We start from the raw sequence: 22,354 nt of genomic DNA on the forward strand, positions 1-22,354 counted from the left end.
ATGTTATTTTATTATGTTAATCACCATACGTTACATCATTAGCTTTTGATGTAGTGTTCCATGATTCATGGGTTGTGTATAAAATCTCTCTTTTAAAATAGCCAGTGTGGGTTTTGTTTCCCAGCCTGGATCCTAACACAGTCAGTACTAGTCATGTTCCCCGGAAACAGACACTCCTTGACAGATTCTAAGGTTAGTCTGGTCATGTCTCAGGCGTGGACCACAGCGCTAAGCTCCTTGATGGCGGAAAATATGGTGCTAGTAATCCACGCCATGCTGGGCACACAACTGGTCAAATTCCTTCCTGTGGTCGCCTTGGGTGAAGTCCTTACCGCAGCCAGAGCCCCGGGGGACCAGGTGACCGCTGCCCTTAACCGTGGCAAGGATGGCCTCAAGGAATGTGGGGCTGGGTGGCTCTTCTTACTACACCAGAGCCCCTCCAGAAGGAAAATGACAAATCTGGAGTTGAAACTTAGAGCTCATGTCCCAGTCAGGGAACCGGAGAACTTCAGGCATTTTCTGTGCTATAGCCAGAGAGTTACCTCGGCCTGCAGTCAGGTACAGATGATGTGAACATTGCAGAATTACAATGTCACTTGAATTCAAAGACTTGACGGGTATCTAAGCGAACACGGGAAGGAGTATGGCCTTGAGGTTTGGGAGGCAACATGTCAGTAGACTCAGATGAAGTTGAGAATCTTGAACCTTGAGTCTTTCTGAGTCTAAGTCTTTTTCCAGCTAGTGGAAGGGCCTGCCCTCTTGTGTCTAAGGAGACTAGCCTTCTCTTGCTTAAAGAGAAGGTGCTTGGCCTCCTGTAGACCAGGTCTGACGGTGGGAAATCTCACTACTGAGATGCTCCCCCTGGTGTCCTTGGTGATGGTGGGATTCCACAGGGGCAGAAACCAAAGACAAGGGTGTGTATTTGTCATAATAAGCAGCAAGACAGAGGAAACCAGAATGCTTTGACCCACATAACTTGTGACAGTGGCTAATGGACCCTGGAGAATGAAATTAATAGCAGCCAAATTTCCAGACTGAAGCCAGTTCCCAGACCCAGACTCTCTTGATTAAAGGGGAGACTGAGCATCTGGAGGAACGACCCTGCAACATTGCCCAAAATACATGCTCTTCCCTCCTGCGACTTTTGGCCATTTACTAGGGTCACGTATACAGTGGGAAAAGGGAAATGCGAGACCTTTTGGAGATTTCTGGACATTGGCTCTGCAGTGACATTAATTCTGAGGACATGTTATAAAAAATTGTTTAGGAAATCAAAGTGCCACTGTGCTCTCCCTGTCAAAGTGGGGGTTCGTGGTGGTCAGCTAAATGGAGCTTGGGCCCAAGTCTGACTCAGAGTGGGCCTAACAGGCCTGCAGACCCACAGTGTAGTTATCCCCCCAGTTCCAGAAGAGGTCATTGGAACAGACCTACGTGGCATCTTGCAGAGTCCCCAGATCGGCTCCCTTGACCCATGGGATGAGGACCGCTGTAGGAAGAAGGGGTAAGGAACTGCTCTCCCCTCCCGGGATAGCAAACCAGAAGGAGCACTGCATCCGGGGAAGCTGCAGAGACCACAGTCACCATCAGAGACTGGAAGGGGCAGGGCTGGAGGTCTGTCACAGCCCCGTTTGATTTGCCTCTTCAGCCTGCGTAGATGGCATATGGATCTTGGAAAATGACCACAGATTGTCATAAATTTCATCTGGTGGTGACTCCACCTGCAGTTGCTGTCCCCGATGTGGTCTGGAAATAGTCCAGATGTGTGTCCTGACTGCAGCACAACATAGTGCCTGGCACCTGGTATGTTTTAGGTTAACCGGCTGTTTCTTTTCTCCTCGCCCCTCTACTTTCCCACATGAACAACACGGCTTAACATTTTAGGTTCCAACGGAGAATGTGACTGAGTTGTCATGGTCTGACAGTCATATGGTAGCTGATGAGACTTCTTCATGCAGACAAAGGACAGTAGGGGAAAACAGTGGACTGCATGGAATAGCTCCTTGCCTGCCCCTCCGGACTCACTGTGTACTCTTCCTGCCCTGCTCTATGCCCAGGAAGCTGACCTCTGTAGCTGTCCATGGGCTCCCTGGCCCCCTAGCTTTCAGTTGGGTTTGTTCAATGCGAGATACTGGCAGGACATTGGAGGGAATAAAAAGGGTGATGTTGGTGGATTCCCCCCAGCGCTCTTCCTTCCAGAGCTCCATGAACTGGCCATGTTCTTCTAGCAAAGACCACACATCTCCTACCTCACAGGCCTTTCCCACAACTGCCGGTCTCACTGGATTGCCATAACTGATCCCTCAACTTGCTCCTGGGGCACTAACAGCTTGCAAGTGTTGCCGGCCCCAGAGTGCTACATTGTTGATTTCTCTTACCTTTGCCCCACCTTTGTAGATAGTCCTTTCCCTAAATTCTTCTCATTTATTTCTTCTGATGGTACCATCTCTTTCCTACTGGGACCCTGAGCAATTTAAGGACAAGGATTAATTCATTCACCTAATATTTATTGAGTAGTTACCATGTAATTAGTGTTAGGCACTGGGGAAACCATTGAAATAAAACCAGATACACTCTCTGCCCTCTCAGAGCTTTCTGGGAGGGACAGGCATTAGTCCAACAATCACACAAACTAAGGAAAATTACAAATTAAAAAGAGGGAAGGATACACACATGGTGCTACAAAATCTCATAGTGGGAGAAGGTAGTGTTTCTCCCTTATAGTTGAGTTGACATTCCAGGTAGTGGGAACAGCATGTGTGAAGGTCTCAGAACTGTCAGAAGCACAGCATGTTTGAGGAATTTAAGAAAGGCTTAATAAGAAGAGGCTGGAAGGACAGACAGGAGGGTATGTGCAGGTGGGAGGCCAAGCCTACTAGGCCTCATCAAAGTCTTTCCTAATGAAGAATAAGTAAAGACATCATCAGAGCATGTGATCTGTGGCCTTTTTTTAGACAGCCTGGATGATCCACATCTCTTGAGATTCATGCCCTATGATTCCTCTCCCTTTGAGTGTGGGTGGACTCATTGGCTTGCTTCTAATGAACAGAACACAGAAGAAGTGATGGGAGGTCACTTCTGAGACTGATTTACAAAAAAGACTGGGGCTTCCATTTTGGATGCCTTCTCTTGTTTTCTGTCTCTTGGTTCACCAGCTGCCATATTGGAAGGACACTCAGGCAGCCTATGGGTGGCCTATGTGGTGAGGAGCCCAGGTGAGGTCATTGCCAACATCCACAAGTGAGCACCTGCAAGCAGATGCCCCAGCCCCCGCTGAGCCTTCAGGTAACTGTAGCTCAACTACAGTCTCATGAGAGACCGTGACCAGGGGCAGCCAGCTAAGCCACGCCCAGGTTCCTGACTCACAGAAACCAGGGGATGATAAATGTTGTTGTTTTATACGGGCAAGTTTTGGGGTAATCTGTTACATAGCAAAAAGTCATTAATACAGAGCATATTCCTTAGGGGGTTGGTATATTTCATTCATTCAGCAAATAAGGAGGAGCTACTATATACTAGGCATGTTGTAAGTGCTGACATGATACATTTTGTAAACTTTTATGTAATTTTTGAGTAGGTAACAATGTAACATGGTTTAAAAAATTCCAAAGTAACAATAGGTGACATAAGGAAAAATCTCTCCCCACAGACCCTCAGCTCCTTTACCACGGCTTACTTAATGTTATCAGTTTCCAGTGTACTCTTCCAGAAAGATTTTATGCATGTACAAACAAATATACAGTTGACCCTTGAACAACATGGGTTTGAACTGAATGCATCCACTTATATGTGGATTTTTATAGTACAGTACTGTAAATGTATTTTCCTTATGATTGCCTCAATAACATTTCCTTTTCTCTAGCTTACTTTATTATAAAAACACAGTATATAATACATACATCCGAAATATGTTAATCGATTGTTTATGCTATTGGTAAGGCTTCTGGTCCACAGCAGGCTACTGGCAGTTAGGTTTTTGGGGAGTCAAAAGTTATACACAGATTTTTGACCCCATGGGAAGGAAGGAGTTGACACCCAAACCCTGGCATTGTTTAAGTGTCTACATTGGTTCACAACACTATACTACAACTTGTTTGTGGGGTTTTTTTCCCCACAAAACCGTTATCTTAAGGAACATTCTATGTCTATACATAGGGAATTGCCTCATTGCTTTTCACTGCCATATAGAATCCCATTATATGAATGTACCCCTTAACCTGTCCCCTATTGATAAACCCTTTGTTAATTTCCAATCATTTGCTATTACGAACAATGGTGCAACAAATAACGATCACCATACAATATTTTCCCCTATTGGGTAAATTTGTAAAAATGAATACAAAAGTATGCAAATGCCTAATTTTGATAATTATTGCCAAACTACCATGGCAGTGGTAAAGCAGGATAGAGGCTTCCTAATGTGCCGGGCCATCAGTAACAGTAAGAGCTTCTGCTTCCCCACAATTGTCAACAGTGTTATCAAACGTTTTTGTCTTTGCCCATCTGATCAGTGGGAAATGGTATCTCAGTAAGGCTTGAAGTTATCCTTCCTGTATTCTGCATGAGGTTGAGACTCCTTTGACATTTAGAAGCTGGGGCATGATTACCGGTGTGTTGTAATAATAATAATAGCAATAATAATAAAATTAAACAAAAAACACTCTGGCTACCAGAGTGTAGAAAGACTGTGGGACCAGAGCTGATGCAAGGAGCCCAAACAAAGGGGAAGGGAGTGCAGCAGATGGACCCGGAGCTCTTTGAAAGACTAAATAAAGAGGCCTTTGTGAGCGGTGTGTGTGCACGCGCACATGCGCACTTAGGAAGCCGGTTGGTTGGGGAGAGGCAGTGCCAGGATTTCTGTTCAGTCTCTGGCTTGTGCGACTCGAGCAGAGATGGTGCCCTTCACTGAGACAGGCAATGCTGAAGGAGGGCCAGGTTTGTTGGGGAAGATCAACTATGTTTTCCACTGTTGCTATGAGAACCACTAACTTCGTTCCTTTACTAAATGCTACGAGTTAGTTACTCCTACACCTTGGTGGAGTTTTAAATTTCAGCATGTATCTTGGATTTAACATACTTAAAATGCCAAGCGAGTAAATCACACGTGCAAAGAGATATGTCAGTCCATCTATAAAATGTTAATTATTTCTCTGGTCTTCTACCATGTGCTGAGGAATCAGGTGCGGAAGAAAGTGGCGGAGGCTGAGAATCACTTGGAACGGTGTTCAGAGCCGGATGTAGCTGCTTCAATATAAACTCAGACAAAAGATGCAGGTGAACAGGGCTCCCTGAAATTGCTTTTCTCCTGTCTGTGCATGTGAAGCCAGCTGAAGTATCCGAAGTTCTTCAATTTTTCACTTCTGAAGAGACTTCTGATCCAGGGTGTGTAATATTAATGTTCTCCAGGTGTCATCCAGTTCTTAGAGTGTGTTATGCCAGGTGGAGGAGAGACTAACTACCAAAACAAAAAAATGTTGTTTACAATTACATATGTATATATCTTCTTGGAGGAAAAAAACAAAGACTATCATCTAAAATACCAACTACACTGGACAGATGATATTATGATAATCCATGTCATTTTTTACCCCATGACCCCACGCTTCTCCTAACGCAGCTCAGACCCCTAGCTGTAAAAGTTGTCCCCAAGCCACCAAAATCAGAGAATACATCAGTCAAATTCCTGGCTTTTCTACTTCCTAGTCAGGTCTGTGTATAAGAGAGAAAGAATAGGTCTCTGCTCCTCTGTCTAGGACAATGATTCTCAAATTGTGCTCTCCCAACCAGCAGCATTAGCATCCCCTGGCACCTGGTTAGAAATGAAAATCTCGGGCTTCACCCCAGACCTACAAAATCAGAAGCTCTCATGTGTGGGGCCCAGAAATCTATCTTTTGACACCCTCCATGTGATTGTGATGCACAGTAAAGTTTGGGAACTACAAGCTGAGAGAGTTACCAGGTCACAATGTGGAAGAGTGGATTAAAGGTAGTAAACGGGTTACCTGAGCAGTGGGGTCTAAGGCAGCAGCTGCACAGAACTCCCTGGGGAACAGCCAAATGTCTCCCCACAAGGCCTGGAGGCCTGGTGGATGCAGATGGTACACACCCAGCTGGGTACTCTGACCCATGACAGATTGAACTGGGACATGGAGCTTGACCAGAAATCCAGGGCCCAGAGAGGAGTCGCAGACACCTCAGTGGATGCAGGCAGGGAGGGCCGAGTAGGCACAAGAGAAGACACTACACTGTTACCAGCATGAGACAGAGGACCCCTAATGAGGCCCGGATGTTGTCCTGCCCCTGCCACCTCCACTCCAGTCTGGTGCCAGATTGGGCTAGACGTGAGTGTCTTCTCTCAAGGGAGCAGCTTGACTACATGCTAAAATTTCTTCCTTCTACATAACATCTTTAGACATGGTAGAAAATATATGTAAAATCAGAGCAATAAATTCATAGCTAAGACTGAAATCAAAAGAGGGAACTTCCTTGAAATGGTAAAGTTTTTCTTAAAAAAAAAAAGAAAGAAAGAAAAGAAAAGAAAAGAAAAGAAAAGAAAATGCATATGGGAACTAGGAGAGGCTGTAGCCATCTGTAGCCAGGAGGCCAGGACTGATACTGGCTTCACGGAGATGCCTCCAGCTGGCTGCCTGCAAGGAGCCGTTCACAGCTCAGAACACACTGGGGAGAATTTTCTCATAGAAGATAAGTGCAGAACCAAATATTAACAAATACCGAGGAAGTTTTATACCACAAATGCAAAACAATACAATTAATGGAATAACCAAGGGTATAGTGATAGTAGAGCATCTGAAAAAAAAAAACAACTTTAAAATACATATACCTTAGAGAAATAAAGGAGGAACTCATACAAGAACCAATTTCGATCCTTGGAAATTAAGAAAAAAAGCAATTACTGAAATTAACAAATACAGTGGATGAACAGGCAAGGTGCTGAACAGAACTTGAAAAGAATCATGCCATACACACACATACACATACCTAGACACACACAGTGAATCTTCAACACATCGAGGATAAAGAAAAAAGAGAAAAACTTCCAGAGAGAAAAAGTAGATTATAAACTGTTATAGAGAAATAAAAATTTGGCAACATCAGATTTCTTATTAGCAACCTTTGATACACAAAGATGATAAATAAGAGTTTCAAAGTGCTGAGGGAAAATACCTGCATAACTTTGAGCCCAGAATTCCAAACCCAGAAAATTATCTTTCCAGACTGAGAATGAAACAAACTTTCAGGCATACTTAGAAAATTTTCCACCCAGGGGCGCCTGGGTGGCTCAGTCGTTAAGCGTCTGCCTTCGGCTTGGGTTATGATCCCAGGGTCCTTGGATCGAGCCCCACATAGGGCTCCCTGCTCAGCAGGAAGCCTGCTTCTCCCTCTCCCACTCCCCCTGCTTGTGTTCTCTCTCTCGCTGTGTTTCTCTCTGTCAAATAAATAAATAAAATCTTAAAAAAAAAAAAAAAAAGAAAAATTTTCACCCAGATATCTTTGTACAAAGAACTACTAAAGGATAATGCATGGAAAAAAGTGAACCCAGGAGGAAGTAATAGAATTCCAGAAATATTAGTGAGCACATAAGTCAGTAAAACACTTTAGTAAATTTAAATAAATTTTGATCTGATGGAATTGGGAGAATGTCTTTGAACAACAGACTGGGAGTAAAATTCATTGGGCAGGAACAACAGAATCTCTCCTGGTTACTTGAAGTAGAAAAGGAACCTATTAGGGTGCCTGGGTGGCTCAGTTGGTTAAGCGACTGCCTTCGGCTCAGGTCATGATCCTGGAGTCCTGGGATCGAGTCCCGCATCGGGCTCCCTGCTCAGTGGAGAGCCTGCTTCTGCCTCTCTCTCTGCCGGCCTCTCTGCCTACTTGTGCTTTCTCTCTGTGTGTCAAATAAATAAATAAAATCTTTAAAAAAAAGAAAAGAAGGGGCGCCTGGGTGGCTCAGTTGGTTAAGCGACTGCCTTCAGCTCAAGTCATGATCCCAGGGTCCTGGGATCGAGTCCCGCATCGGGCTCCCTGCTCTGTGGGGAGCCTGCTTCTCCCTCTCCCACTCCCCCTGCTTGTGTTCCCTCTCTCGCTGTGTCTCTCTCTGTCAAATAAATAAATAAAATCTTTAAAAAATAAATAAATAAATAAAAAAGAAAAAAAGAAAAAAAAGAAAAGGAACCTATTAAATGACATGGGATAGATCACAGAATCTGCAGGTGGGCCAGAGACTCATGGCAGGAGCTAGATGGCAGAAACAGTGCTCAGATTATACTTCAGGACACCACAGGATAATTCCTGCTATGCCTGTTTCTACTTCTCCTAGTCATAGGCAAGTCACTCTCCATAGTTCATACTACTACCACTACAGCCCTTGGAAGCTAGATGTCTACCACTGAGACCATAATGGATTCTGCATAATGCTTACTTCTTGATCTCTCTCCCTTCAATAAAATCTTAAGGAGTCTGACTGATTGCATGCTTATAACCTGGATGCTAGGGAGGCTGAGATGTGAGTTTCTGGCTCCTGCCTTGGGGAGACATGGACTCAAAAAAAGAAGTTCCTTCAAACTTAGAAACTTAAGAAGATGTCGAATAGGGCACCTGGGTGGCTCAGATGGTTAAGCGTCTGCCTTCGGCTCAGGTCATGATCCCAGGGTCCTGGGATCGAGTCCCACATCGGGCTCCCTGCTCCTTGGCAGCCTGCTTCTCCCTCTGCCTCTCTCTCTGTCTCTGTCTCTCATGAATAAATAAATAAAATCTTAAAAAAAAAAAAAAGGAAGATGTCGAATAGCCCCCAAAAGCATGACAATTTTCTGCTATGGGCAGGAAAAGAGTATTAAAAAAAGAGAAACATAAGCAAAGTATAATAAATACACAACAGAAAATAAGATATCAGGAAAGAGTCCAAACATATCTTTAATCATAGTAAATATAAATGGATTAAATTCACCTATTATAAGACAAAGACTCCCATATTGAATGTTTTCAAAAATATATTTATATACTAATTTAACAATAGAATACATTTATATAATTATTATATACTTGACAGGAAGTTGATGATCCACTCAACCTGGGTAATTTGAAAAGAGTTTATAAACACTATTTGAAAGAAACAATAAAATAAACCTTTTGCAAGTATGATAAGAAAAATCAACATTAGGGCCAAAAAGGGATGAGAGACTATGGCTGCAGAGATGCTATTCTAAGTCATAATACATAAAAGGTTTATTGCTGGTTTTAAGAGGAGGGGGTTAAGATTTATCTGCCTTGGGGCGCCTGGGTGGCTCGGTTGTTAAGCGTCTGCCTTCGGCTCAGGTCATGATCTCAGGGTCCTGGGATCGAGTCCCACATCGGGTTCCCTCCTCGAGGGGAGGCCTGCTTCTCCCTCTCCCACTCTCCCTGGTTGTGTTCCTGCTCTCGCTATCTCTGTCTCTATCAAATAAATAAATAAAATCTTTAAAAAAAAAGATTTATCTGCCTCCTTCTCCTGTTACAAATCACTCTGAAAAATTAAAACACCAAGAAACAGAAATATGAAATCTATTTCAACTAAAGGAGACATCTCCAATCCTCAACCACAGTATAGGAATATATATGCATAAATATATCATATATATATCATATTTATCTAAATTTATATAATAAATTTTCCAAATTAAAAAAAGGTTGTCAGATTGGACTTAAAGAAAAAAAAGTAAATTTATTTACCTTCTGCTTATAAAAGACATGTTAAAAATGCAGATACAGAAAAATTGGACTGACCAAGCAAAGACTAAGTGAAAACAGGTGTAACTATATTAATATCAAGTAATCTTTAATGAAAGATCACTATTCAAGATAAAGAGAGTATTTCATAATGATAAAAGGATGACGCCACTAGTAAGAAATGGTAATTCTAAATTTGTTTATACCTAATTAAAACACACAGAGCAAACATTAACAAAACTAAAAGAAGTAAATTAATGATAACTGTGGGGAATTTTAATATATCTTTCTCAGTAATTGATAAAACTGACAAAAATACCAGTAAAGTAATAGAATCTTTGAACAATACATTTAGCAAACTTGATCTAATTAAAATATGCGGTACACATTGAACATCCAGAACACACATTCCTTTCAAGTACACATGCAACATTTATAAAAATTAATCATATCCTACCAGGTCACTAAGCACATCATGACAAATTCCAAAGAGTTTTAATCATAAAAATATTATGTAGTCACACAATAATTAAATGTTTGGAAATTAAGCAAATAATTTTTAATAACCTATCTGTCAAATAAGATGCAAGGTAAATTACAAAATATTTTGTAGTCAATAATAATGAAAATACAACACATTATAATTTGTGAGATGCAGCTAAAGCCATAACCAGAGTGAATTTTTGGTCTTAAATGTATATGTTAGAAAAAGTGAGAGCCTGAAAATCAGATAAAAGTCAAAGAAAATAGAAAAGAATCAACACGAGCATATTAATTAAATTAATGACATAGAAAATACAGTATGGTAAAGAGATTTTTTTTTAAAAGGTCAAGGTTTGGGGGTGCTTGGGTGGCTCAGTCATTGTCTACTTTTGGCTCAGGTCTTGATCCCAGGGTCCCGGGATCAAGCCCTGCATTGGGCTCCCTGCTCAGCAGGAAGCCTGCTTCTCCCTCTCCCACTCCCACTGCTTGTATTCTTTCTGTCTTGCTGTCTCTCTCTCTGTCAAAAAATAAATAAAATATTTAAAAGGTCAAGGTTTGCTTTTTTGAAAACACTAAAAAAATTGATTAGCCCTAGCACTACTGATTAAGAAAAAAGACACAAATTACACATTTCTAATATGAAGAATGAAAAGGAGCACATCACTGGCGGACATTATGGGCATTAAAAATGTAAATTGATATTATAAAGAAGTTTGAAACTTTTGATAAAATGAACAAATCCTATGAAAAACACAACTTACCCAGATGAAGAGTCATAGTTGCACAAGAAGTTGGATCTATAATTGAATCTGTTGTAAAACTTATCTTCCTGATCTTGAGGTAGACAAAATTCTTAAGAAGGATGCAAAAAGTACTATAAATTAAGGAAGCAATAGATAAATCTTATAATTAAAAATTAAGAACTTCTGTTATCAAAAAATAATCATTAAGGAAGCAAAAAGGCAAGACACAGAGTGGGAAAAGATTATATATATATATATATATATCTTCTAGCAAAAGAGTTCTGTCCAGATTATATAAATATATAAGGAATTCCTAAAATTCAATGAGAAAAAGGCAGACACCCAATAGAAAAACTGGGTAAAGGACTTGAAAAAACACATCACAAAAAGAATATTCAAATAATTTAAAAATATATGAAAAACATATTTCCAATCTCATTACAAATAAATAAAGTATATATTAAAATCACAACAACACTCACTTATCTGAACAGTTAAAATGTAAAAGATAAACAATACTAACTGTTGGCCAGGATGTGAATCAAATGGAACTGCCATACACTGCTGGCAGGAATATGAGCTTGTGCAGCCTTTTTGAAAACTATTTTTCAATACCTACTAAAGCTGAAGGATCACATACCCTATTACTCAAAACCAAAAACATATATAAGAATGTTTATGGTAATACTATTTGTAATAGACATTATCTGAAAACAACCTAAATGTCCATCAGTGGTAGCACTAATTAATACATTTTGATATATGTATACAGTGAAAGCATGTTTGTTTCATCGCATGAAAACAAACTATAGTTTCACACAATAACATGGATGAACACCATGAATATATTTATGACCAAAAGAAGAAGCCAGAACCAAATTAATACATCTTGTATAATTTCAGTCATACAAAGTACAAAATTAGGAAAAACTATCTATATTAACAACTAAGGTATTGGTTACCTCTGCAGTGGAGAAAGGGGAAAAAGATTGGGAAAGGATATGAAAGGGACTGCTGGGTGTTTATAGAGTTCTTTTTAAAAAATCTGGCTGATAGTTATGAGGCAAGTTCACTTTGTCAAGTTCCTCAAAGTGTAAACTTATGATGTATGCATGTTTCTTTATGCATATTGTATTTCAATACTATAAGATGACAGAGTAGGGTTTAGTCCAGAAATTTAAGGATAATTTAACATTATAAAATTGTAGTAAGGGACGCCTGGGTGGCTCAGTCAGTTAAGTGTCTGCTTCGGCTCAGGTCATGATCCCAGGGTCCTGGGATCAAGCCCCGCATCAGGCTCCCTGCTCGATGGAGAGCCTGCTTCTCCCTCTCCCTCTGCTGTTCCCCAGCTTGTACTCTCTCTCTCTCAAATAAATAAATAAAATCTTAAAAAAATTGTAGTAAAAGATTAAAAACCATATTAGCCCCTCTAAATAAAATCAATAGGATTTCATACCTGTTCATCCAGTGAGAATAAAAGTGAAATTTATAACGTGATACGGGCATAATTGAAGATACTACTTGTTGCTTACTTGTTATCCATTATCCCCTTCTTCCTTATTAATGGAAGAGGTAGCAGCATGCCCAGTTATAAATACTCACTGCTTGCAGCCGAGGATTGTGACAAAACCTAGTTGCAGCCAAAAAGATGAAAATGGAAGTCTAATCCTGAAACTTCTGAGAAATCTATGTTTTTCAGATAAAAGAAGAAAGACTCAGCCTTTTGCTCTTCCCACTTTTTCTACCTGGAATGCAACCCAGGCCTGGAGGAATGGCAGCCATATTGTGACTGTAAGAACAAAAACCACACAGTAAAGATGATATTGGGAAGCTGGAAAGAGACCTGGACTACCTTCCTCTGCATATTTGAGGTTACAAAAATGAAACCTATATTTCTTTCTTTAAGTCATTGAACCAGGTTTCTTTTTTATGCAGCTAAATGCTATCCTGATTATTCTACCAAAAATCTATAGCAAGCATCATGCTTAATAAATAATAAGAGCATTAAGTTTAGTAATAATACAATGATGCCTCTTTTTACTGCTGTTAAGTAACATTGGATGACTATTCTATATGATAAAGTCAGACAAGAAAAATACATAATATATAAATGTTAGAAAGGAAGGTGAATAACTATTATTATTTGCAGACTATATGATTGCCTCCCTAGCATCCTAGAAAAACCAACTAAGGAACTCTTAACCTGTTAAAATAATTCAGCAAGGTGATCAGATACAATACCAAGCATACAAAAATAAAAAGTTTTCATATATTACATCTTTAATTAATCAAAAAACTAAAAAGGAAGGATGGTGATATTAGTAATAGAATATAACATTTAATTGAAGGACATAAAAGAATGACTGAATAGCCAAAAGAGTCCTGAGAAATAAGAACAAAGCTGGAGGTATCACAATACCAGACTTCAAGATACAGTACAAATCTGTACTAATCAAAACTGCATGGTACTGGCACAAAAATAGACCAATAGAGCAATGGAACAGACTAGAGACCCCCAGAAATAAACCATACTCATATGGTCAATTAATCTATGACAAAGGAAACAAGAATATACAATAGGGAAAAGACAGTCTCTTCAATGAATGGTGCTGGGAAAACTGCACAGTTACATGTAAAAGAATGAAACTGGACCACTTTCTAACACCATACACAAAAACAAACTCAAATTGAATTAAAGACCTAAATGTGAGACATGAAACCATTAACATCCTAGAGGAGAAGTACAGGCAGTCATTTCTCTGACATTGGCCATAAAAATATTTTTCTAGAGATATGTCTCTTAAGGCAAGGAAAACAAAAATAAAAATACATCAAAATAAAAGGTTTTGCACAGTGAAGGAAACTACCAACAAAACAAAAAGGCAACCTAGTGAATGGGAGAAGATATTTGCAAATGATACATCTGGTAAGGAGTTAATATCCAAAATATATAAAGAACTTATGCAACTCTACACACACACACACACACACACACACACAAAGAAAAACAAAACCTAAACAATTGATTAAAAAATAGAGGACCTGAATAGGCATTTTTCCAAAGAAGACATACAGATGGCCAACAGACACATGAAAAGATGCTCAACACCACTAATCATCAGGGAACTCCAAATCAAAAATACAATGAAATATCACCTTACAGCAATTAGAATGGCTGAAATAAAAATGACATGAGGGGCGCCTGGGTGGCTCAGTTGTTAAGCATCTGTCTTTGGCTCAGGTCATGATCCCAGGGTCCTGGGATCAAGCCCCCCATTGGGCTCCCTGCTCAGCAAGAAGCCTGCTTCTCCCTCTCCCACTCCCCCTGCTTGTGTTCCCTCTCTCGCTGTGTCTCTCTATGTCAAATAAATAAAATCTTAAAAAAAAAAAAATGACATGAAATAATGAGGTGAGGAGGTGGCGAGGAGGTGGAGAAAAAGAAACTCTTGTGCCCTGTTGGTGGGAATATAAATGGTATAGCCACTGTGGGAAACAGTATGGATGTTCCTCAAAAAATTAAAAATAAAAGTACCATATGATACAATAATTCCACTATTGGGTATTTACCCAAAGAGAAAATGAAAACACTAATTTGAAATGATATATTCATCCCTGTGTTTATTGCAGCATTATTTACAATAGCCAAGACATGAAGGCAACCTAAGTGTCCATCAACAGACAAATGGATAAGGAAAATGAGAGATATATAGATATATCATGGAATATTATGCAGCCATAAAAAAGGATGAGATTGTGCCATTTGAGACAACATGGATGGATCTATGGATCTAAAGGGTATTATGCTAAGTGAAATAAGTCAGACTGAGCAAGACAAATACCATATGATTCCACTCATAAGTGAAATCTAAAAAAAAAAAGCAGAATCAGACCTATAAATACAGAGAACAAACTGATGACTGCTAGAAAGGAGGAAGGTGGGGAAGTGGGCAAAATGGGTGAAGAGGAGTGGGAGATACAGGCTTCTTGTTATGAAATGAATAAGTCACAAGAATAAAAGTCACCACATAAGGAATATAGTCAATGACATTGTAATAGCAATGTTGTGAGATAGATGGTAACAACACTGTGGTGAGCATAGCATGATGTATAAACTCAACAAATCACTAAGTTGTACCCCTGAGACTAATGTGACATTGAGTTTCAACTATACTGAAATTTTTTTTAAAAAAGACAATGAAGGGGAAGAATGACTGAATAAATGGAGAGATGTACCATGTTCGTGGATGGGAAGCATCTACTATGTTAAGATGTCAATACCCCCAAATTAACCTACATACTCAATGCAATCACAATTAAAATCTAATGATGTTTGCATGAAACAAATTATCTTAATATTCAGAAGTATGAATGCAGTTTCAAGAATAATCAAAATAATTCTGAAAAAGAATAAGAAAGTGGGAGAATTTGCCAGTTGGTGTCAGAATAATCAAGCAGTGTTAAACTGGCTCTGGGAGAGGCTGGTTCAACAAAAAAATAATAAAGCACCCAGGATCAGATACACATTTATGTGGAAATTTTGTATGTGATGGAAGGGGAAGTTTAATTCAGGAGAGCGAGGACTAGTTATTTTGTAAATGATTCTGGGAAAATTAGCCACCCATTTGGAAAAATATATTGTCCACCTGAAATTAGTGTAACACTGTATGTTAACTGTATGGGAACTAAAAGAAAAGAAGAAGAAAAACAGCTTAAAATAAAATCCAGAGAAAATAAATCAGTAAAAATAATTTTAAATTATTAAAAGAAAATATAGGAGAGTGCCCTTAAATTTATTAGGGATATCACTTAATTCAACTCAAATGAAGAGAATGTCTCTAGTACCAGACACCTAAATGGAAAAAAAGAAAAAGAAAAAATGACTTAAAGGAAATGACTGATAAATCTGACTACAAAAATCTTTAAAACTTCAGTATGACAGAAAACACAATGGAGGAAATAACATCACAAAAAAGGGAGAAATATTTTCAACATACATTACTGGTCAATGATTAGTGCTCCAAACATGTAAAAAAAAAAAAAAGAAAGAAAAGAAAGAAAGAAAGAAAGAAAACAAAACAACAACAACAAAACCTCCTACAAATCAATAAGAAAAGGAAGGCCTGCCAATAGAAAAAGTGGACGAGTGACATGACTGGCAATTAATGAAAGAAAAATTGAAGTGTTCAATAATCTTATGAAAGTTATTCAAACTTACTAGTAACCATAGACATGCAAGTTAAAACAAAAAAATAAATATTGTTCCCCTCCATTAAATTGGAAAATAATTAAGCTTGATAAGATTAAGCATTGATAGATTTTGGGTAAACAGTTACCCTTACAAATGGCTAGTGGAAAAGTAAGGATGACCACTTTGTAGTATCTGTTAAAAATAAAAATGTGAAATACTTTGAAAAAAAAGTCCACTCAGGTCCTCTGCCCATTTTTCAATCAGATTGGTTTTGTGTGTGTGTGTGTGTGTGTGTGTGTGTGTGTGAGTTGTATAAGTTCTTTATGTATTTTGGATACTAACCCCTTATTGATATGGCATTTGCAAATATCTTCTTCCATTCAGTAGGTTGCCTTTTTTTGTTGGTAGTTTCCCTCACTGTGCAAAAACCTTTTAATTTTATGTAGTCCCAATAGTTTATTTTTGCTTTTGTCTCTCTTATGTTAGGAGACATATCTAGAAAAATGTTTCTATGGCCAATGTCAGAGAAATGACTGCCTGTACTTCTCCTCTAGGATGTTAATGGTTTCATGTCTCACATTTAGGTCTTTAATTCAACTTGAGTTTGTTTTTGTGTATGGTGTTAGAAAGTGGTCCAGTTTCATTCTTTTACATGTACAATGTCCACCTTAAATTACATACAGTCTTCCCAGGACCATTCATTGAAAAGACTGTCTTTTCCCCATAGCATATTCTTGACTTCTTTGCCATAGATTAATTGACCACATAAGTATGGATTTATTTCATAGGGCTCTCAATTCTGTGCTAAGTGAAATAAATTAGACTGAGAAAGACAAATTCTATAAGATTCTACTCATAAGTGGAATCTAAAATAAAAACAAATGAATAAACAAACAAACAAAAAGCAGAATCAGGCCTATAAATACAGAGAATAAACACATCATTTCCAGAAGGGTAGGGAGAGGGAGAATGGGCAGAATGAGTGAAGGGGAGTAGGAGAAACAGTCTTCCAATTAAGGGATGAATAAGTCACAGGAATAAAAGGCACATTATAGGGAATATAGTCAATGATATTGTAATAGTGTTGTATGGTGATAGGTGTTAGCTACACTTGTGGTGAGCATGGTGTAATGTATAGAAAAGTTGAATCAGTATCTTGTACCACTGAAAATAATGTAACATTGTGTATCAACTATACTCAAATTTAAAAAGAATTAATGTGAAATGGTATGACCATTTCACATGGTCAATAATGACATCTCTAAGGGTCTGCCCTAGAAAAACACATATTGCTAAGGAGATTTGTAGAAGATGTTCTCTGCAGCATTGTATGAAACAATGAAACACTGGTGATAACAGAACTGCTTAATAGGGAAACACCTAAGACATGGTGAACCAGTAAGCAGAGTATGCCAAGTGGTCTTGTTTACAGAGGTACGTTGTGAGTACGTTGGAAGAAATGAATTTTAACTATGAGTATTGAGGAGAAGCTTCATGATGAGATACAATTTGAGCAAATACTTGAAGGACAATTGGGGATTTCTATGGGCAGGAAAATGGGGTGAAGTGTATTCTAGGTAGAGAAAACAAGAGTGTAAGACACAAAGGTTTAGAATACAGTTCAGGGAATATATAACACTATGAGTCACCATGATAGAGACTGAATAGCTGAGTGCAAACTTTCCAAGACTTCTTTCCTTTTAGGGGGACCCATGGGATGCAGATGTGACCAATGAGACAAAAGAGGAGGTCTGCTGAGTGTGGAGTGCTTGTTCTGTGGCTTTCCTAATAAACAGAAAGACATTGCTTATGTGTCCCCTTTTTCTGTCTTCCTGCTCTCCATGCAAATGGAATGGCTACACAGACATCTTCTCATCATGCAGGATAGGCTGAAAGAATCAGAGATGGTTGACCCTGACATTATGAAGCCTCTCAACCAATGACTGCAAATGTCCACCTCAAATTACATCAGAGAAATTTACTCTATTTATTTAAGCCACTGTAGTTAGGTTTTCTCTTCCTTGCTGCTCAAATCATTCCCAACTGATTTAGCATAAAGTATTTTTAAAGTATGACCATCACAAAAGAGAAGCAAAAGGAACCCCCCATATGATGATGAAAATCTCAAGTAAAGTTGTTGACTGTTGACCCCCGCAAACTACTACCAGAAAATCCTGTTGATTAAACATACCTTAGGCCAAAAAGGCAGTCTCTTCAACAAATGGTGTTGGGAAAATTGGACAGCCACATGCAGAAGGATGAAACTGGACCATTTCCTTACACCACACACAAAAATAGACTCAAAATGGTTGAAAGACCTCAATGTGAGACAGGAGTCCATCAAAATCGTAAGGGAGAACACAGGCAGCAACCTCTTCGACCTCAGCCACAGCAACTTCCTCCTAGAAACATCGCCAAGGCAAGGGAAGCAAGGGCAAAAATGAACTATTGGGACTTCATCAAGATAAAAAGCTTTTGGGCGCCTGGGTGGCTCAGTTGGTTAAGCGACTGCCTTCAGCTCAGGTCATGATCCTGGAGTCCCGGGATCGAGTCCCGCATAGGGCTCCCTGCTCGGCGGGGAGCCTGCTTCTCCCTCTGACCCTACCCCCTCTCATGTGCTCTCTCTCTCTCTCTCTCATTCTCTCTGGCTCAAATTAAAAAAAAAAAGATAAAAAGCTTTTGCATAGCAAAAGAAACAGTCAACAAAACCAAAAGACAACCGACAGAATGGGAGAAGATATTTGCAAATGACATATCAGATAAAGGGCTAGTATCCAAAATCTATAAAGAACTTCTTAAACTCAACACCCAAAAAACAAATGATCCAATCAAGAAATGGGCAGAAGACATGAACAGACACTTTTCCAAAGAAGACATCCAAATGGCCAACAGACACATGAAAAAGTGCTCAACATCACTCGGAAACATCAGGGAAATCCAAATCAAAACCCCAATGAGATACCACCTTACACCAGTCAGAATGGCTAAAATGAACAAGTCAGGAAACGACAGATGTTGGCGGGGATGCGGAGAAAAGGGAACCCTCCTACACTGTTGGTGGGAATGCAAGCTGGTGCAAACACTCTGGAAAACAGTATGGAGGTTCCTCAAAAAGTTGAAAATAGAGCTACCATATGATCCAGCAATTGCACTACTGGGTATTTACCCCAAAGATACAAATGTAGGGATCCGAAGGGGTACGTTCACCCCGATGTTTATAGCAGCAATGTCCACAATAGCCAAACTGTGGAAAGAGCCAAGATGTCCATCGACAGATGAATGGATAAAGAAGAAGTGGTATATATATACAATGGAATATTATGCAGCCATCGAAAAGAATGAGATCTTGCCATTTGCAACAACGTGGATGAAACTGGAGGGTGTTATGCTGAGTGAAATAAGTCAATCAGAGAAAGACATGTATCATATGACCTCAGTAATATGAGGACTTCTTAATCTCAGGAAACAAACTGAGGGTTGCTGGAGTGGGGGTTGGGGTGGGAGGGATGGGGTGGCTGGGTGTAGACACTGGGGAGGGCATGTGCTATGGTGAGCACTGTGACTTGTGCAATACTGTTGAATCACAGATCTGTACCTCTGAAACAAATAGTACAGTGTATGTTAAAAAAAAAAAAAAAGAAGAAGATAGCAGGAAGGGAAGAATGAAGGGGGGGAAATCGGAGGGGGAGATGAACCATGAAAGATGATGGACTCTGAAAAACAAACCGAGGGTGCTAGAGGGGAGGGGGGTGGGGGGATGGGTTAGCCTGGTGATGGGTATTAAAGAGGGCACATTCTGCATGGAGCACTGGGTGTTATGCACAAACAATGAATCATGGAACACTACATCAAAAACCAATGATGTAATGTATGGTGATTAACATAACAATAAAAAATTTTTAAAAAAACATACCTTAGGCCTACTGCAGTAGGGAAGAAAATCATATTGACAGATCTTAGTAATGTCTCAAAAGTGGGGAAATCAGTGAAGGATATTTATAGAGTTTTAGGGCCTGAGCTGGATGATTTTCAGGAGGGTCTTACAAGGTGAGAAAGTGGGTGGATGAGTAAAGTTTATGACCTGATGGCTTTGGATCACTGGGCACCATAAAGTAGGGTTCCTGTGGTCTTGATGAGTACCTTGTGAGTCCTGATAAGTAAACTATTTTTGTTGGTTCACTCCCAGAGAAAGTGTTTCCTGAAGTAAGCAATAAGTTATTTTGCCATATCCCAGTTATGTTTACTATAGGCATAGGAAAGAATTTTGACTGAGTCCTCCCTGCTGAGTGCAGAGGACAATTTAACCATACTGGAGCAGGTCAAAGGTTTTAGGAGAGGCATGCTGAAGATGAAAATTAAGCACCCTTTAAGAAACATCTTAAAGCTGTTTCAACTTTTGATATATGATAAGGCAATTCAGGGCTTTAGAGTCATATATAACTAATCAAGCAAAGAAACAAAATTCAATTATTTACTCAAGAAAAAGCAAAGCATTTTGCAAGGAAGGAAATCATAGACACTACATAACTCTGCCATAATCATACATGGCCATAACAATGGAGTGTAATAATATAATTGCCTAATAATAATCTAACCAAAATTATTATGTTTGCATGATGGGAAGAGAATGGGGTACATATGTGTGAAAGCACACTAGGTGCCAAGGGAGATATTGAAGAGATTGATTTTATCTTCCATTAAAAAACGTTAAACTGGAAAAGCAAGAACTAGGAATAGAAGTATGTTATTTAGTGATATGAAGGTAAATATTAAAAGAATCAGCTATGATATTTTAAAGGGCCTGTGTCTGGAGAGAGGGAAATGGGCAAATGGGGTGTTGGTACTGGAGGACTGCTGTTTTTCACTAAAACTCTTGAGAAGTGTATGATTTAAACTATGTGTGGTCTAATTATTTTTGACCCACTTTTACCACATCTTCTGTCACAAACTTTCTTAAACAAATTGATCTTGAGCGCATGTCAAAGCTTATTAACTTGCTAACAAGAGAATCAGTGAGAGGGTGAAAGAGTGCCTGGTGCCAGGTCCAAGAGGGTATGGACAATGTGGGGTTATATATTTGGGAGATAGAATACATACATAAGCAGCTAGTTTTTAAAAAGTAAATAACTAATTAAGTAAAAAATGCAGTTTTCTGTCACATGGTCATAGAAACACCATGTTTGTGTCAGTTCTGAGAGAGGAAATCAGGAGCAGAAAGCTTAGGAAAAAAAGAACAGATGATAAGGGATCGTCTGTGGTCATTAAATGAATAACAAAGCTTTGCCCCCCAGATGGCCCAACAGGGAAGCATGAGTGGTCCCCAAACAGAAGTTAGAAGCAGATTGTGGAGGAGGGCTGACTTTGCACACTGAACGTACATGCTGTAAATAAAGTTGGAGGATCAAACTGCCCATTTTCTAATTTGGGGACATATATTTTTGACGTTTCACACTAAAGTAGGGTCGGGCAACCAGTAACAATAAAGAAAATTTGTGTTTCTGGTTTCTAGAGTGATAAAATTGTAAAACAAATGAAGTCCAACCCTCAATGATCAAATTAGAGTTTTAATGACTCTTCTCACAGCATGCTTTGGAGTAATGTCTTAATGGGGCACTTGGACATAACCCTAATCATCCTAAATGTAATGGATTATGCGGATAGAGCACCTGGTTTTTCTTTGATATATTCCTGGATTTTATGTGCTTATTTTTTATTTAGAATTTATACATTTATAATTTTCTTTTGTCAATGTTCTTAGGTTTTGAATTTAAGTTATAGGGCAGTGTAAAATGAGCTGGAAGAGCTTTACATCATTTTCTTGTTCCTGGACTTGTTTAAATAACATGTTAATTAACTGTTCTTTAGTTTATATAAAATTCAGTTATGAACCCATCTGTTCTTGGTGACTTTTCAGTGGTCAAATTTTAATCACAATTTCAATCTCTTGTATTTGATATTGGTCTATTTATGTTTTTCACTTCTTAATTCTGGTAATTCATACTTCACTAGAAAAAAAAAATTCTCCCTGGACTTTTATTATGTCCTCTTTCTAATTCTTATTCTCATTAATATATAGTTTTGTGTTATCCATCTTAAAGATGAGTACATATTTATTTTTCAGCATCTTTAATTATTAAGGCATTTAAGTTTATAACGTTTCTTTTACATAAGCCTTTCACTGTGTCCCATAGGTTTGGGCATGGAATGTCTGACTCTTCAT

General features: G+C 38.9%; 1 protein-coding gene across 3 annotated transcripts in view; it reads right to left on the reverse strand.

Moving 5' to 3' along the window:
- Positions 1 to 3,539: 3,539 nt before the first annotated feature.
- Positions 3,540 to 22,354, reverse strand: part of MCEE (methylmalonyl-CoA epimerase) — a 76,205-nt gene continuing 57,390 nt past the window's right edge. The window contains exons 3-5 of one of the 3 annotated variants that reach the window (XM_064570025.1): positions 10,965 to 11,055; positions 6,839 to 6,883; positions 3,540 to 5,452 (exon numbers count right to left, since the gene is read on the reverse strand). In XM_064570025.1, coding sequence (XP_064426095.1) covers positions 6,861 to 6,883; positions 10,965 to 11,055 — 114 coding nt within the window. In that variant the 3' untranslated portion in view covers positions 3,540 to 5,452; positions 6,839 to 6,860. The remainder of the gene's footprint in view (positions 5,453 to 6,838; positions 6,884 to 10,964; positions 11,056 to 22,354) is intronic. The other 2 variants (XM_064570024.1, XM_064570026.1) reach the window with 2 other exon arrangements.

The sequence above is a fragment of the Mirounga angustirostris genome, unplaced genomic scaffold (genome assembly GCF_029215605.1).
Source record: "Mirounga angustirostris isolate CCGP_5_RB_7025 unplaced genomic scaffold, mMirAng1.0.hap1 SCAF_9, whole genome shotgun sequence".
Lineage (NCBI taxonomy): Eukaryota > Metazoa > Chordata > Mammalia > Carnivora > Phocidae > Mirounga > Mirounga angustirostris.